Raw genomic sequence first — 16,350 nt, forward strand, 5'->3', positions numbered from 1 at the left:
AAGACCATTTTGCAATACAGAACATTGGAGTGATTTATTCAACAGTTAAGCGATTCGAACGTTAGCAGAAGGTTGCGAATAATACTTTGAGATTTCGTCTTTTTTTTCGATGAATTTTGATACCGAATCAAAACAAGGTGTGGTAAGCGTGAGTACGAGCGTATCGAATGTTTATCGATACAATTAGTTTTCTGCGATACCTGAGTAGTCGATGCAAAAGTATAGACTACAAATTTTCTTGGTATCGGTACGAAAGTGTGAATACCTAATTGTTCTTACTAGTATCGTTTCATCCCTAAGTCTACCTACTGGTTTACTTGTGGAGTTTTAATACATTTTACTAAAGCAGATATCCTCGCTCAAATGGATACAAGTGATCTATGTATCGATTGCCTGTGTAGGACCTGTATGATTAAACTGGAAGCCTTAACGTCTGAAGGCAGCACTGAACCACAACATCAATCTATCTTTGAAACTATTGAGGAATGCGACGAATTACGAATAGCTGACTTGTTATCCAGCACAACACCCGAAATAGTGCAAGTGCAGCTAAGTGACGAGCTACCAAAAAAAATTTGTTGTAAATGCTTGCACCAGTTGATAAGTGTGTATCGGTTCCAAAAATTATGCGTGCAATCCGACTATAAGATGCGAGAAATGGTTTCTAAAAAATGGGATGATTTAAACATGTCGATGATGGAGGCAGCAATTGACGATGAAGTATTACCAGACGACACAGATTCATATCAGTTGAGCAGTTGCCAGCCCAAATGCACTGCTCAAAACTCGCTTCTTCCAGAAACCGAAACGGCTCTTGAAGGCAGTCAGCAAGCAATTGAGTCTGAATCAGCACAATGGAGTACTGCTGAGCATTTACTAAAAAACGAACAATTACTAGATTGTTGTGAAAATTCGCAAGGCGAGTTAAGCGAATTCATCAAAAACGATCCCATTGAAGATGATGAAGAAAATACTGAATATAGCGACACAATACAAGCGCACGGCGAGTTAAGCGAATTTATCAAAAACGAGCCCATTGAAGATGATGAAGAAAATACTGCATATAGCGACACAACCCATTCAACAACCTTTGTAACCAAAGAAGAATTTACAGTGGAAAAGCAAAAAGTAACTGTGCCGTAAGTGATTATATTGCTAACTTTATGTTTTATGTATGCATATCGCGCCTATTACTTTCCCTGATGAACCCAAGAAGGGTAGTAGTGCAGTTTACGGTACCCACCCTAAGGTTGGCCCAAGATTTTCGAGTGAGGTATCAAAAGACGCATATTAATCTCGAGAACAATAACCTGAAGGCGGAAAGAAAAATTTTATCTCTGTCCGGAGATATTTGCAATTGAAGTTGCGATTTTAATGTGGTTGGTGGTGTGTTTGTACCTACAAAATAAATTGTGCATCACCGTGGCGGTAGCCACGGTTATACCACACACCCGGACTTGGCATGGCGTAGCCCAGGGTTATTTTTTATAAGCGCGGCCGAAGGCCGCCAACGCAGAAAGGTGTTCTGCGCAAAAATACTATGGATCCCACCCCGGTTTCGGAGGGACCCGCGGGTCTTTTTTCGGTTTTTCGTTAATATCTTTTGAACGGGTAAAAAAAGCTTTCGGAGTCTTGATCTAGACGTGAAAACGCGTCTTTTGATACCTCACTTGAAAATTTTGGCCCAAGTTTCGGTGGGTACCGTAAACTGCACTATTACCCCAAGAAGAAGCAAGGCGTGCACCTTCCCAACCTCTGCCAGGCTGTCGCAGAAGCGTGAGCCCAGAAATCTGAACCTTATTCTTTGAAGCGCCGGACATCGGCAGAGAAAGTGATTGTTGTTGTTGATCAAAAAATATTCAAATATCATACGCCAAGAATTAATGTATGTATCGTCGGGAGAACAATGTACCTTAAATGTGATTATTCTTGAATATTCGTTTATGATTCATATTTCGAAAACCTTTTTATTCATATTTGGTATCATTGTAAAATTAAGCTTTAAATGTTTCAGAGTAATATTTGACTGCTTTTCACAGTAATTTTCTGATCATATTCGTGAATCTACATATTTCAATCGTTTTGGTTGAGATTTTTGAAACATATTTGAATGCGATTATCATGCATTTATTCTTCATATCGGAAGTGAGCTATTTGAACCACAGGTAATTCGCAAAAAAACTTGACCGATATACACCTGCGAATACAACATCCAAAATCAGCTATTATCGTCAACATCTTAAAATACGATACGATACGGGATGTTGAAGCCGTATCCAGGTACGTCAAAGTGTTTTACTTACCTGGGGCTCAAATAGTTCACAACCTTTGTATTGTCCAACCATTATGTATTTACCGGGAAGCCGAAGGTGGAGAAATGGTGGGGGAAATCTTTGGTTACGACCAGCATTATTATTTCTTGTCTTGAAGAATATATTTTGTATAAATAATAAAAATTTTATATATTTTTCTGAACTTCAAGATTGGAGAAATGTGTGTATGTGAAAAAAAAAAGATTTTCAATGAAAAGTAAAATTTTAACAAGTATAAAATTCGTTATTCAGTCAACAAATATAGCCAGAAAAGATTCAGAAAGCTGAATTAAAAATGATTATAAATTTTTGATCATCTAAAATAAACACATTTGATTCAAATATGATTGAAAAACTAATTCAGTTTTTGATCAGCAAAAGTAAGCATAGTTGATTATTCTTGTTGTTGATTTTTATAAAATTTAATCATCAAAGGACTTCAAAAATGATCGATTGTTCAATGGTATTTAGTCAGAAAGAGTAATCAAATTGTATTGCGATGTAGGGAAATTCAAAATTTAATCACCCAAATGCTGAGTGGTTAATAACCTCTGAAGAGTTTCTACCAAAGGAATTGTTTTTTTTTTTGTGTGGCACAGATGAAGAAAACGGGGAAGGTAACTCAGAGGAATATAATTAGCCAGAATCGCTGTAGGACGATGCCATGGAATTGGATATAATTTTATGGAAATATTCGGAATTTGGAAGCTCCAACGGATTAACCGATATACCTATGTACTTTGATATATTTAAATTGATATGACTTAAACTCTAATAATATCTATTTTTGTTATTAGGTTAGGTTAAGAGGGCGTGCGTGGATGTTACCCACACTTCCACTCGGAGACATTTTTGTCCATTGTGAGTGCCCTCAGTAAGTACATGGGGCGGCAAATTCGTTTAGCCCCATTACCTCCTAGTGGTCCTCAAGGAACCACTTGCTTTCCCTTATGAACCCAAGAAGGAGCGAGAGGTCCACCTTTCCAACTTCTGCCAGGCTGTCGCAGAAGCGTGAGCCCAGAAATCTGAGCCTTTTTCTCTGAAGCGCCGGAAATCGGCAGAGAAAGTGGTAGATCGACTCCTCTTCCTCCTCATCCAGACAGTTTCTGCAGAGGGAGCTTGTTGGTATTCGCCACCGTCGGAGCATTGGTGCGATAGCACAATAACCTGTGATGACACCCGTAGGTACACTCACCGCAGATGTGTTCTGTTTGAGAAGGAAGCTGGTGCCTTTCCTATCCAAGCATGGCCATAAGGACCTTGAGACTTCGCAGTTACCCCTATTGGTCCACAGCAAGTCTGCTGCCCTGTTCTCATATTCGTCGATTCTCCCTAGGAGATAACTCAGCGGCGGTCGGATGGAGCTGTCCACCTCACTTATGTCTAAGTCGGAACCTTTCCTAGCCATCTCATCCGCGAGTTCATTCCCTTCAATGCCGCTGTGCCCAGAGACCCAGCAAAGGGAGACATTGAGATGACTTATAGAAGCCAGAGAGGCTCTACACCTCCGCACGATGTCCGATTTTATCATGTTGGGCCCTAATGCCCTTAAGGCGGCTTGGCTTCAACAAATATTGCTACATCGGTGTTGGAGACCTCCCTATCTTGGAGCCGCCTTGTCGCTCTGTCTATGGCATAGACCTCGGCTTGGAATACACTGCATGCGTCAGGAAGTCGGATTGGCTTAACTGTAGATGTGTTGAGTACATCCCAGCTCCAGTTCCCTTTTCCATTTTCGAGCTGTCGGTGTATATTGTGATGCACCTGCCATCCCATTCCTCCCTTGAAGGATATCGTATGTTCTGAACCTGGAAGTCCAAAACCTCTGTGATGTGGTCTGTTTTGGATGTTAGGTCGGTTATTATTCCGTTTAGTTGCCTCTTCGTCATATCGTCCAGAATCGTCGCGTGTCTCGGGAACGATTTATGTGGCCACATTAAACCTTCGGGCCATCCCCTCCCTCCCCACTTCCAAGTTCCATGGGGAGCTTGGGGCGCCAGAGCCTCGTCTGTTAGTGAAACAGGATTCGCCGCGGATAGGTGAGGTTGACAATTGGGTTTGGAGAAGCTATATATTGCGCTGGCAACCTGAAGGGTTGCGCTACACAGCCCCTTGAATCTGGTATTTTAGTCGCCTCTTACGACAGGCATACCTACCGCGGGTATATTCTGACCCCCTAACCCGCTGGGGTAGAGAAAGTGGTAGATCGACTCCTCTTCCTCCTCATCCAGACAGCTTCTGCAGAGGGAACTTGTTGGTATTCGCCACCAGCGGAGCATTGGACGATAGTACCCTCACCGCAGATTTGTTCAGTTTGAGAAGGAAGCCGGTGCCTTTCCTATACAAGAATGGCCATTAGGAGCCTTAGACTTCGCAGTCAACCCTATTGGTCCATAGCAAGTCCGCTGCCCTGTTTATATTCGTCGATTCTCCCTAGGAGAAAACTCAGCGGCGGTCGGACGGAGCTGTCCACCTCACTTATGTCAAAGTCGGAACCTTTCCTAGCCATCTCATTCGCGAGTTCATTCCCTTAAATGCCGCTGTGCCCAGGGACTCAGCAAAGGGAGACATTGAGATGACTTATTGTTACTGATCGAATCTAGATGTTCATACTCATATTTTACCTAAGTCCATATTATTTTAATTTTGAATTTTTAAACCGCAACACTTAAAAGTATCGATAGATGTATTTGTAATTCTTAGTTGTTACTATTCGTGCAACCCTATATATTATTAAATTTAAAATAACGTGCATTCGCTTCCGGTCTCTTTCTTTTGGAAACGAATGAATGAAAAACACGAATAAGTAAGTTATCCTTTATATTTGACATTTTTGGAATTTCATTCTGTTTTATCAGATATTAAAACCTTGGAAAAATTGCATCGTTTAAATATTTCGTGCATTTTCATTTAACCAACGCTGCCGCCACACTTATAGAAACCAGAGAGGCTCTACACCCCCGCACGATGTCCCATTTTATCCTGTTGGACTGGAATGCCCTTAAGGCGGCTTGGCTTCAACAAAGATTGCTACATAGGTGTTGGAGACCGCCCTGTCTTGGCGCAGCCTTGCCGCTCTGTCTATGGCATAGACCTCGGCTTGGAATACACTGCATGCGTCAGGAAGTCGGAATGATTGGCTTAACTGTAGATGTGTTGAGTACATCCCAGCTCCAATTCCCTTTTCCATTTTTGAGCTGTCGATGTATATTGTGATGCACCTGCCATCCCATTCCTCCTTTGAAGGATATCGTATGTTCTGAACCTGGAAGTCCAAAACCTCTATGATGTGGTCTGTTTTGGATGTTAGGTCGGTTATTATTCCATTTAATTGCCTCTTCGTCATATCGTCCAGAATCGTCGTGTGTCCGCGCTTAGCTCTTTACCACATGTTGGATTCTCTTAGTTGTTGTTGTTGTAGCGATAAGGTTGCTCCCCGAAGGCTTTGGGGAGTGATCGATGTGAAGGTCCTTTGCCGAAAACAGATCCGGTACGCTCCGGTACCACAGCACCATTAAGGTGCTAGCCCGACCATCTCGGGAACGATTTATGTGGCCACATTAAACCTTCAGGCCGTCCCCTCCCTCCCCACCCCCAATTTTCATGAGGAGCTTGGGGTCGCCAGAGCCTCGTCTGTTAGTAAAACAGGATTCGCCGCGGATAGGTGAGGTTGACAATTGGGTTTGGAGAAGCTATATATTGCGCTGGCAACCTCAAGGATTGCGCTACACAGGCCCTTGAATCTGGTATTTTAGTCGTGTCTTACGACAGGTATAACTACCGCGGGTATATTCTGAGCCACTAACCCGCTGGGGGATGGATTCTCTTAGTCGTAGAGCTCCTCTAGCGACTAATCCCTGCACGAAGACTTGTAGAGGCATCAAGTGAAATATTGCATTTAGCGCTTCCTGAATTGCGCTGCTCACGGCGCCTGACATTCCCGGCATGCCAGCCGTTATACCTTCCCAATTCTCTGTTGATTACTCTTTTTGTCTAGCGCCTTCCACCACACCAGGTCTCCATATGTTAGTATCGGTCGAATGACTGTGCTGGACATGCCATGAATGACATGTGGTGCCAGTCCCCAGTTCCGCCCAAAAGCCCTTTTGCAGGCGTAGTATGCTGCAAGAGCTTTCTTTGATCTTATATCAATCGCTTATCATATCGCTTCCGAAGATAGGTTTAACGTTGTGCCGTTTAGCTTCGGTAATTTAAAGGAAGGTATGTTGTTGTTGTTGTTGTTGTAGCGATTAGGTTACTCCCCGAAGGCTTTGGGGAGTGTTATCGATGTGATGGTCCTTTGACGGATACAGATCCGATACGCTCCGGTAACACAGCACCATTAAGTTGCTGGCCCGACCATCTCGGGAACGATTTATATGGCCACATTGAACCTTCAGGCCATCCCTCATCAGAGCCTCGTCTGTTAGTGAAACGGGATTCGCCGCTCGAAGGTGAGGTTGACAATTGGGTTGGAGAAGCTATATATTGCGCTACACAACCCCTTGAATCCCATAAAGGAAGGTATCTTTGTCTTTGTCGTGAACAGAATAAGTTCGGTTTTTGTTGGGTTTACCCCAAGCTTATTTTTCAGTGCCCGTCGCGAAATGTCGCAAAGTACCGTTTTCATGAGATCGCTGGTAGCTGGAAAGAATTTGCCTGTGATCAGAGTCACTAAGTCATCGGCGTACGCAACTACCTTTCTTTTCTCCTACACATTTCAAGAATTTCGTTGACCTCCAGTACCCGCCTAGGGGGTGCCTCTGGTGGTCATTTTGAAAATAGAACCAGTCCCTAAAGTCGCGTTGACAACTCTACTCCTAAGCATAGAATCGATCCATTCAACTAAAGAGCTTTGGGTTCCATATCGTGTAAGAGCCTTGCATATGACCTCCGTCTGCACGTTATTGAAAGCGCCCACAATGTCGAGGAAAGCTGCTAACGTGTACTCCTTGCAGTTCAGTGAGTTCTCGATGGCACTGACTGTCTCATGGAGGGCACTCTCAATTGATTTGCCTTTTTGGTATGCGTGCTGAGCTGCATCCCTCTGCCAGAGATTGGCACTGCTTCTAATATGTAGATCGATAAGTTTCTCCAGTCTTTTAAGGATAAAGGAGGAGAGGCTTATTGGTCTATAGTCTTTGGCTTCCGAGAAGTTAAGTTTTCCTGCTTTGGGAATGAAAACCACCCGTACATTTCTCCAGGCTTCGGGTACTATATAGTAATAACTATATATTTTAATAAATCTTTGTTTATTACTTAATTTAAATATCTTTACATTTTTAAATTTTAAAATAACTATCAATAAAATTGCGGGTTCGAATCGAGCTCAAGGCCTAACAATAATTTTTTATCATTATTATTGTTATGATAAATTTTTTCTTAATTGAAAAAATTTTTAAATTAGAATAGAAGAAAGAAAAAATTTAGACAACTGCCAAAGCTCGTTGTATAGATCCATTTCGGGAACTGCTAAATTCCTTCATCGGCAACGTTTAGGCGCCGCTGCTATAACCATTCAGCCATCACAGCAGTTTTTTTGTGATGGCTGAATGGTTATAGCAGCGGCGCCTAAACGTTGCCGATGAAGGAATTTAGCAGTTCCCGAAATGGATCTATACAACGAGCTTTGGCAGTTGTCTAAATTTTTTCTTTCTTCTATTCTAATTTAAAAATTTTTTCAATTAAGAAAAAATTTATCATAACAATAATAATGATAAAAAATTATTGTTAGGCCTTGAGCTCGATTCGAACCCGCGATCTTAAAATCAGTAGGCCGATATAACAACAAAAATTATCAATAAAATTTTCATTTTAAAATAATATACAAAATAAAATAATTCAAAAATAATTTACAAAAATAAAGTATATTTAACTCAAGTAGAAAACCCTACATTTACTCCCCCTCCAGTGAAACGAAAAATTTATTTTTTTTAATGTTAATTTACAGTGTATATTGGTTACTGTAAGAATTTTGTGTTGTAGTTTGAAAAAAAAAAACAAAAAAAATTTGAATTTTGTGTTAATTGCGTTAAAAGTTTATGTTGGTATTGATGTAAGTACCCAATCTTTTGATGATTCGATGTACTTGATAGCTTATTTTATTATTGTTGTTATTGTTTACTTATTGTATTAATATTTTATGTATATTAATATTTGGTTGTGTTATTGCTATGTTGTTTGCGAAATAATGTTATTTATCACGATGTGATTGAAGAACCTAGAATGAGGTTAAATAATAGTAGATGGCAACTTTGTGTGCACAATTACTCAAAAATTAAAAACTTGTATTATGCAGAATATATGTTCAATATATAATTGAACTCTGCATAATGTATGTCCAAGTTATTGATAAGGAATAAAAAGTTGATTCCTTTATTAGTTTGCGAGTGATGTGAAATTGTTATTGATTCGTGTCATGTTAATTGTATATTCTTCAGTTTTGTTGTTAAAATTTATCTTAAGAAATCTTGAGATTTTTTAAAATTGTGGAAATATGTTTGACCTCAAAAGTTCAAAGTTATTTCTTTGCTCTGAAGTGGTTTGGGGTTATTGTTTTATTTTAAATTTGTATGTCCTATTTTTTTGAATTTCTTATATGTATAAACTACATATATCAAAAACTGGAGAAGGCGTGTACAAAATTAAAATATGCTTAATGCTATTATAATTTAGAAAAATTTAATAAGTAAACTATTTTTATTATTTTACTTTATGAAGATTTCACGAAAGATTTGGGATTTATAGTATTTTTTTTTGTTTTACAATTAAATTTATTTTTAATTTTTATCAAATAGATCTCCTTATTTTTGTAAAGAAATAAATTGTTTAACGCTTTCTAAGTTATAAATAGCAAGCAAATAAATTTTGTTGGCTGCAATCCATTAGCTTGTGTGATGGGATCTGAGACCTTGTTCAGCGCCGCTCCCAGAATGCCAATATTATGGCAAGCCTCGGTGCGTAGCAACATCTTTTCTAAAACAATTTTGTTATGATTTCACATAAATACTATTTGCAATAGAAAAATTCTCAATCTGGTTGAAGGCAACTGCTTTTCGGATCTTAGCGGTTAATGGTATAAAGTTGGAGGTTGAAGATTTGAGTTTGATATTTAAGATTTGGTAGAGGATCGTTGGTAGAATCGCCAACATATTTAGTAATAACTATATATTTTAATAAATCTTTGTTTATTACTTAATTTAAATATCTTTACATTTTTAATTTTTAAAATAACTCAATAAAATTTTCATTTTGAAATAATATACAGAATAAAATAATTCAAAAATAATTTACAAAAATAAAGTATATTTAACTCAAGTAGAAAACCCTACAGGTACATACCCATCTTGTAGGCATCTTGAGAAGATGCCGTGTAGATATGGTGTCAATTCGTCACAAGTGGCTTTTAAAATAGCCGGTATCACACACTCCGGTCCCGCCGATTTGTAGGGTTCGAATGATTTTATAGCCCATGATATTTTATATCGGTCAACGATGTCCGTGACGTCGGTTTCCGGAGGGCATGCGCGGTTTTCTGGCATCGTCGTGCTTATCGCATCCGTATATCCCGGAAAGTGTGTCTCCATCAAGACCTCTAGAGTTTCCTGACTGGAGACGGTCCATGAGTCAGACTCCCTTATTCTTCTAAGGAATAAACTAGATCCTGATAGTATTCTGCGAAGTCATGATGCCTCATTTGTCGTTGCCAGGCTCTCAGTATTGTTCCCATGATATCCTTTTTGTCTTCCTGATGCAGCTTTCGATTTGTTAAACCTACATCTGTAGGCATCCCAGTCCTCTTCCACCCAGCTATGTTTGGCTTTGTTGGAGAGTTTTCTTGTTGTTGATCTGAGTTGGCTTAGCTCTGTGTTCCACCACGTAGTCCTCGGGTTTGTCCGTGCTCTAGTTAATGGAAAATAGAGTTCTAAAGTGTTTGTTAATATCGTTGTCAGTCGGTTTACTGCTCTGTCTATATTAACAGCTCCCCGTCTGACTTCCATTTCCGTTGATGCCAGCTTGTGAGATACTACTTCAGAATATTTATTGCAGTATGTTTTTCTTGGATTCCTATATGGCCGGGGAACTTCCACTTCAAAATCGATGTAAAATGTAACGTTTAGATTTAAAACAAAATGATTTTTGTTGGCGCTAATGTTCAGCGTAGACATCAGATTTATAATTCTTCTTTATTAACAAAACGCTTTCCCTTTTATAGGAATTCTACTTACAATACTATTACAATATATTTGTACAATACTTACACACTAAAAATAACTACATTCTATTTCTATATACATATTCAGTACAATATTCTTATTACCTAAGTATGTAATAATGTTTTGTCAGTCGCACCGGCAAACTGACGTTGTCATTCAGTTATGTTTACGGGTTAAACAACTGTAAATGGATATAGCTCCCCGCAGGGTTCAATGTAACTTAGTTATGCCGCTATGAGTAATTCGTGTGTGTTCGAAAGTGAAATTCATTTGTTTATGTATTTCAAGTTAGACCTATTCTGGCGTGTACAAATATCTTGTAATGCGGTAATACCACATCATCCACCTTTAAGAAGAATCGCATACACTTGAGAATAATTGTATGTGATTCCTTAAGTGCTTTAATGGCCATGTAGAGTTTACTAAATTTTAATTGCTTTTTAGTTTGCTATTGTAATTTATTGTCTTGCGGTAATTTGATATTGAGCGTGAAGCGTTGTTTACTTATTTTTATATCCGTTTACATTTGCTTGCCATGTGTTATACAGACTAACCATATGTGCGAAAATTAAAAATGTTGGAGACAAATAATCATACAAAAATATTAACAATATTTCAAAGCACCGTAAATGTAAACAAAATTTTGGCAAAAACAAAAGTACATGGAATGGCTAAAAGTACGACATACAAGCATACATATATACATATATCATCTGATTTTCCTATTGTTGTGGGAGAGATCTTCCTACCGCGCATTGTTGTTGCCTTGAAACTAAGTTCCGATACACATGTGCGCAGTGGTCAGTGTCCGCTTTAAAATTCATCCTAGTACTATTAGGGGTGTTCGCTATATGAAGCATTTCCAAAGTAAATCTTTTATTATAATTTCTCTCCTCCTGTAAAATAGTTACATTATCGAAGTTCCTCTAAGTGGAATGATATAAAAGAACATACACGTATACCAAAGGAGCTATTTATAACAATTATCAAGTTTTGCATTAAAGAGAACCGATATTGCAAATACAATGATAAAATATATGAACAGCGTTCAGGGATGCCCATGGGACCGCCAGCAGCACCTGTCGTAGCGGATATAGTAATGGAGGAACTATTATCCGAATTCGCAATGGAATCCACCAACAAACCCCGCTTACTAACTAAGTACGTGGATGACTTTTTTGCGATTGTTAAAACAGAGGAGGTGGAAAATATACTTAAGAATCTTAATAGCTACAACAAATCAATAAAATTCACAATAGAATTAGAAAAGGATGGAAAAATACCATTCTTGGATACACTTGTTATAAGGAAGAATAACAAGCTGCTTATTGACTGGTATAAAAAGCCGACCGCATCAGGTAGACTCATAAACTTTAACTCAAAACACGAAAATAGAACTATTATAAATACGGCGAGTAACTTCATAGGAAGAGTTCTCTCAATAAGTGACAAGATTTTTCACAAGAAGAATATCGACATTGTCAAAGAAACTCTGAGAAATAATGAATTCCCCATAAATATAATCAACAAATTGCTCAGAAATTCCGTGATCAGGTTGAACAATGATAAAATTAGATAAACTTCGGGAGATAAAATATATAAATCAGTAGTACATGTGCCGGGCGTAACGAACCGAATAAAATACTCAAATCTTTACAATCGGGAAAAATACCAAATAGCATCGGCATATAATCACACTCGTAGAAAGGTGTTCTTTGCCCAGTCCACAAGAAGGGGGATACTGCAAAATGCACCAACTATCGTGGAATCAGCCTTCTTAATATCGCATATAAGGTCCTTTCAAGTGTATTGTGCGAAAGATTGAAGCCCACCGTGAACCGGCTGATTGGACCTTATCAGTGCGGCTTCAGACCTGGTAAATCTACCATCGACCAGATTTTCACAATGCGCCAAATCTTGGAAAAAACCCGTGAAAAGAGAATCGACACACATCACCTCTTCGTCGACTTTAAAGCCGCCTTCGACAGCACGAAAAGGAGCTGCCTATATGCCGCTATGTCTGAATTTGGTTTCCCCGCAAAACTTATACGGCTGTGCAAAATGACGTTGAGCAACACCATCAGCTCAGTCAGAATTGGGAAGGACCTCTCCGAGCCGTTCGAAACTAAACGAGGTTTCAGACAGGGTGACCCCCTATCGTGCGATTTCTTTAATTTGATGCTGGAGAAAATTATACTAGCTGCAGAACTTAACCGCACTGGAACAATATACTATAAAAGCGTGCAATTACTGGCATATGCTGATGACATTGATATCATCGGCCTAAACACCCGCGCTGTTAGTTCTGCTTACTCCAAGCTGGAAAAAGAAGCGGTAAAGATGGGTTTGATGGTGAATGAGGACAAAACGAAGTACCTGCTGTCATCGAGCAAAGAGTCAGCGCATATGCGCCTTGGCAACCACGCTACTGTTGGCAGCCATAATTTCGAAATAGTAAAAGACTTCGTTTATTTGGGAATCAGCATCAACATTAGCAACAACATCAGCACTGAAATCCAGCGAAGAATCAATCTTGCCAATAAATGCTACTTTGGACTAGGTAGGCAATTGAAAAGTAAAGTCCTCTCTCGGCGAACGAAAATCATACTCTACAAGTCACTTATCGTACCCGTCCTGCTATATGGGGCAGAAGCATGGACCATGACAACAGCAGATGAAGCGGCTTTGGGAGTGTTCGAGAGAAAAGTTCTTCGAAAGATTTATGGACCTCTATGCGTTGGCGATGGCGAGTACCGAAGAAGATTTAACGATGAGCTGTACTAGCTATACGCAGACATCAACATAGTCCAGCGAATTAAAACGCAGCGGCTGCGCTGGCTAGGCCATGTTATGCGAATGAAAGATGATGCTCCGGCCAAGAAAGTGTTTCTATCGGAACCCGCCTATGGAAGCAGAGGTAGAGGGCCGCCCCCACTCCGTTGGAAGGACCAGGTGGAAAACGATTTAAACTCCCTTGGTGTGACCAATTGCCGCCGGTTGGCGGAGCGAAGGAGCGACTGGCGCGCCTTGTTGGACGGCCATAACCGTTTAGACGGTTAAGCGCCAATTAAGTAAGTAAGTAGAAAGGTCTACAGCAGTACAAAAGATAAAATACCAAAGCATGAGAAATCCGACGTTGTTTATAGAATTCCGTGTGACGTATGCGACAAGGTATATGTGGGCACAACAAAATTAAAACTCAAGACAAGGATTTCCGCTCACAGATCTAATATTAAGTTAAGAAACAATTATTCAGAAAATAAGACGGCCTTGTCAGCCCATTGTAAAGATACGGGGCATGATCCAGACTTCGATAATGTAACTATTTTACAGGAGGAGAAAAATTATAATAAAAGATTTACTTTGGAAATGCTTCATATAGCGAACACCCCTAATAGTACTAGGATGAATTTTAAAGCGGACACTGACCACTGCGCACATGTGTATCGGAACTTAGTTTTAAGGCACCAACAATGCGCGGGAGGAAGATCTCTCCTACAAGAATAGGAAAATCAGATGAGATATGTATAATATACATTGTATATAATATACATTGTATATATGTATGCTTGTATGTCGTACTTTTAGCCACTCCATGTACTTTTGTTTTTGCAAAAAGTTTGTCTACACTTACGGTGCTTTGAAATATTGTTTATATTTTTGTATGATTATTTGTCTCCAACATTCTTAATTTTCGCACATATGGTTAGTCTGTATAACATACTCAATTTGGAAGTGATATTTGTTTTATGTTTGATTTTTGAAAATGTTATAATTTTTGTTTTTGGTTGTTTTGTTTCACAGTCCTGATGATGACTTCAGAATGAAGTCGAAATATCGAATATAAAATAAAAATACAAATATAAAATATTTATACTGCGTTTTTTATTTGGATAAGGCCTCGAGCTCATAAAATAGTTTAATAAATTTTAAAGATTAAAGGCCAATAATAATTTTTAAAAAATGTTTATGAGTAATGTTTTGCTTCAAGTGTTATTGACATTTGGTTTTATATATCAGAATTTTAAGTGTGTTGACTCACCTAAAATCTGTTATGTTCGCAAATTTATTATGAAGTAATAGTCGCTTGATGCCAACATTGGTTAGTATTTATTATTTACATTTTCTTTCTTACGTATCTATAGTGTTGAGTGAATTGAAATGCTTATGGTGTGATTGTTTCGGTTTCTTCTTTTTTTTTTCAGATGACATGTGTTATGTACTAGTGAATATTCTATACCAGTTTAAGCCTATTTTTATGGATTATTTCTTTTATTTTGTTTGTACTATCTCTATTTCCTATACTATTAGGTATTAACGTATAATTATTATTTCTATCTATACTTTTTACTTTATAACTTCCTTTGTATCTATTATCTAGCTTATGAGAAGCTTCTTCTTTAACTAACACTAGGTCGCCTAATTTTCCTTACTGGCGCTACTTTTATCATAATTAACTTTTTGTTTTTCCTTAGTTTCTTTCAACAATTTTCTAGCTCTTTGTTGTGCTATTTGACGTCTATATTTAACTTCCTTGTCATAAGCTTCGTGATTGTACAATGGACTTATTGTATTTTCGTCTAGGAATTCGTAGGTTGGGGGTTTTTCGCAAATATAAGCTCGTAAGGACAATACCCGTGTACGGTCGATGGGGTCGTGTTGCAACATTACGCGAAATACTTGAGGTATTCATCCCAATCATCTTTATCACTGGATCTGTATGAACGTACATATTCATTAAACGTTCTATGACTACGCTCTACAGTGCCCAAAGTTTGATGATGGTATGGTGCTGAGTTTTTGTGCTCAACTTTTAGCAATTTGCACAGCTCTTCGAATAAGTTATTTTTGTATTCGGTTCCCATATCTGTTAGCATTGTTTTCATGGGACCATAAATCAAAATGAAATGCTCGAATATAGCTTTAGCAACTGTTATCGCATGTTTGCTCGGGACTGGGATTGTTACCAAGTATTTGGTGAGATCGCATATAATGGTAACTGCGTATTCGTTTCCATTTATTGATCTCGGTAATGGTCCGACCGTATCGATCTGTACTATATCGAAGCCTTCGGAGGTGTCTCCGTTATTGTCATTGGCTCTTTGATATGCTTATTTATTTTATTCTTCTTATTTACGTATTTCTTTATGTCACCTCGCATATTTTTCTAGCTATAGCTTTGTTTGATTTTCTTTATCATGCGATTTATTCCTGGGTGGCCACCACTAATAGGATCGTCATGATATTTCTGCAGAATTTCTCTAATTTTCCCGGGATTAGTCACGTACATAACCTCTGGGGTTAGTGCAATTGTTAGTTTTTTGAGAACCCTGTTTCCTGTTTCAATAAATTTGCCTACTCGAGTATAATTACTTTTAAACAATTTGTCCCAAGGACAACTGTATTTTTTCAAGTCCTAAATTGGCGGCTTCTTTTTCAAGCCTGATAAAGAATTGTCCTAAGTCAATTTTATCATCTACAATTAGGTTGCTTGTATTTATAGTGCTACAAATTTTCTTTCCCTTTTTGAAATATAATTTCGGGGGATTGAAAACGAGCCTGACATGTCTTTTTACTTCAAATTTATTTAGCGCTTCGTATATTTTGGGGTTCTCAGTGTGACTTTTTTTAATTTTAACATTATTTTTTATATTTTTAGCTGCTGATCTAGTTGCGACTTTCATTATTTTGCATGCTTCCACTGACATTTCTTTTAAGTTTGTTATATTAATGCGAGACAATGCGTCCGCGACGTGGTTTTCTTTTCCGGCAATGTACTCCACTTCGAAGTCATATTCTTCTAAATCGAGTCTTACTCGTGT

At 38.5% G+C, this 16,350-nt stretch overlaps 1 protein-coding gene across 2 annotated transcripts in view; it reads left to right on the plus strand.

The window, feature by feature from the left end:
* The first annotated feature begins 240 nt into the window (after positions 1–240).
* LOC137249180 (zinc finger protein 91-like) overlaps positions 241–16,350 on the plus strand; it is a 218,185-nt gene continuing 202,075 nt past the window's right edge. Inside the window, exon 1 of one of the 2 annotated variants that reach the window (XM_067780481.1) lies at positions 241–1,139. In XM_067780481.1, coding sequence (XP_067636582.1) covers positions 364–1,139 — 776 coding nt within the window. In that variant the 5' untranslated portion in view covers positions 241–363. The remainder of the gene's footprint in view (positions 1,140–16,350) is intronic. The other variant, XM_067780480.1, reaches the window with a different exon arrangement.

The sequence above is a fragment of the Eurosta solidaginis genome, chromosome 4, assembly GCF_040869045.1.
Source record: "Eurosta solidaginis isolate ZX-2024a chromosome 4, ASM4086904v1, whole genome shotgun sequence".
Classification (NCBI taxonomy): Eukaryota; Metazoa; Arthropoda; class Insecta; order Diptera; family Tephritidae; genus Eurosta; species Eurosta solidaginis.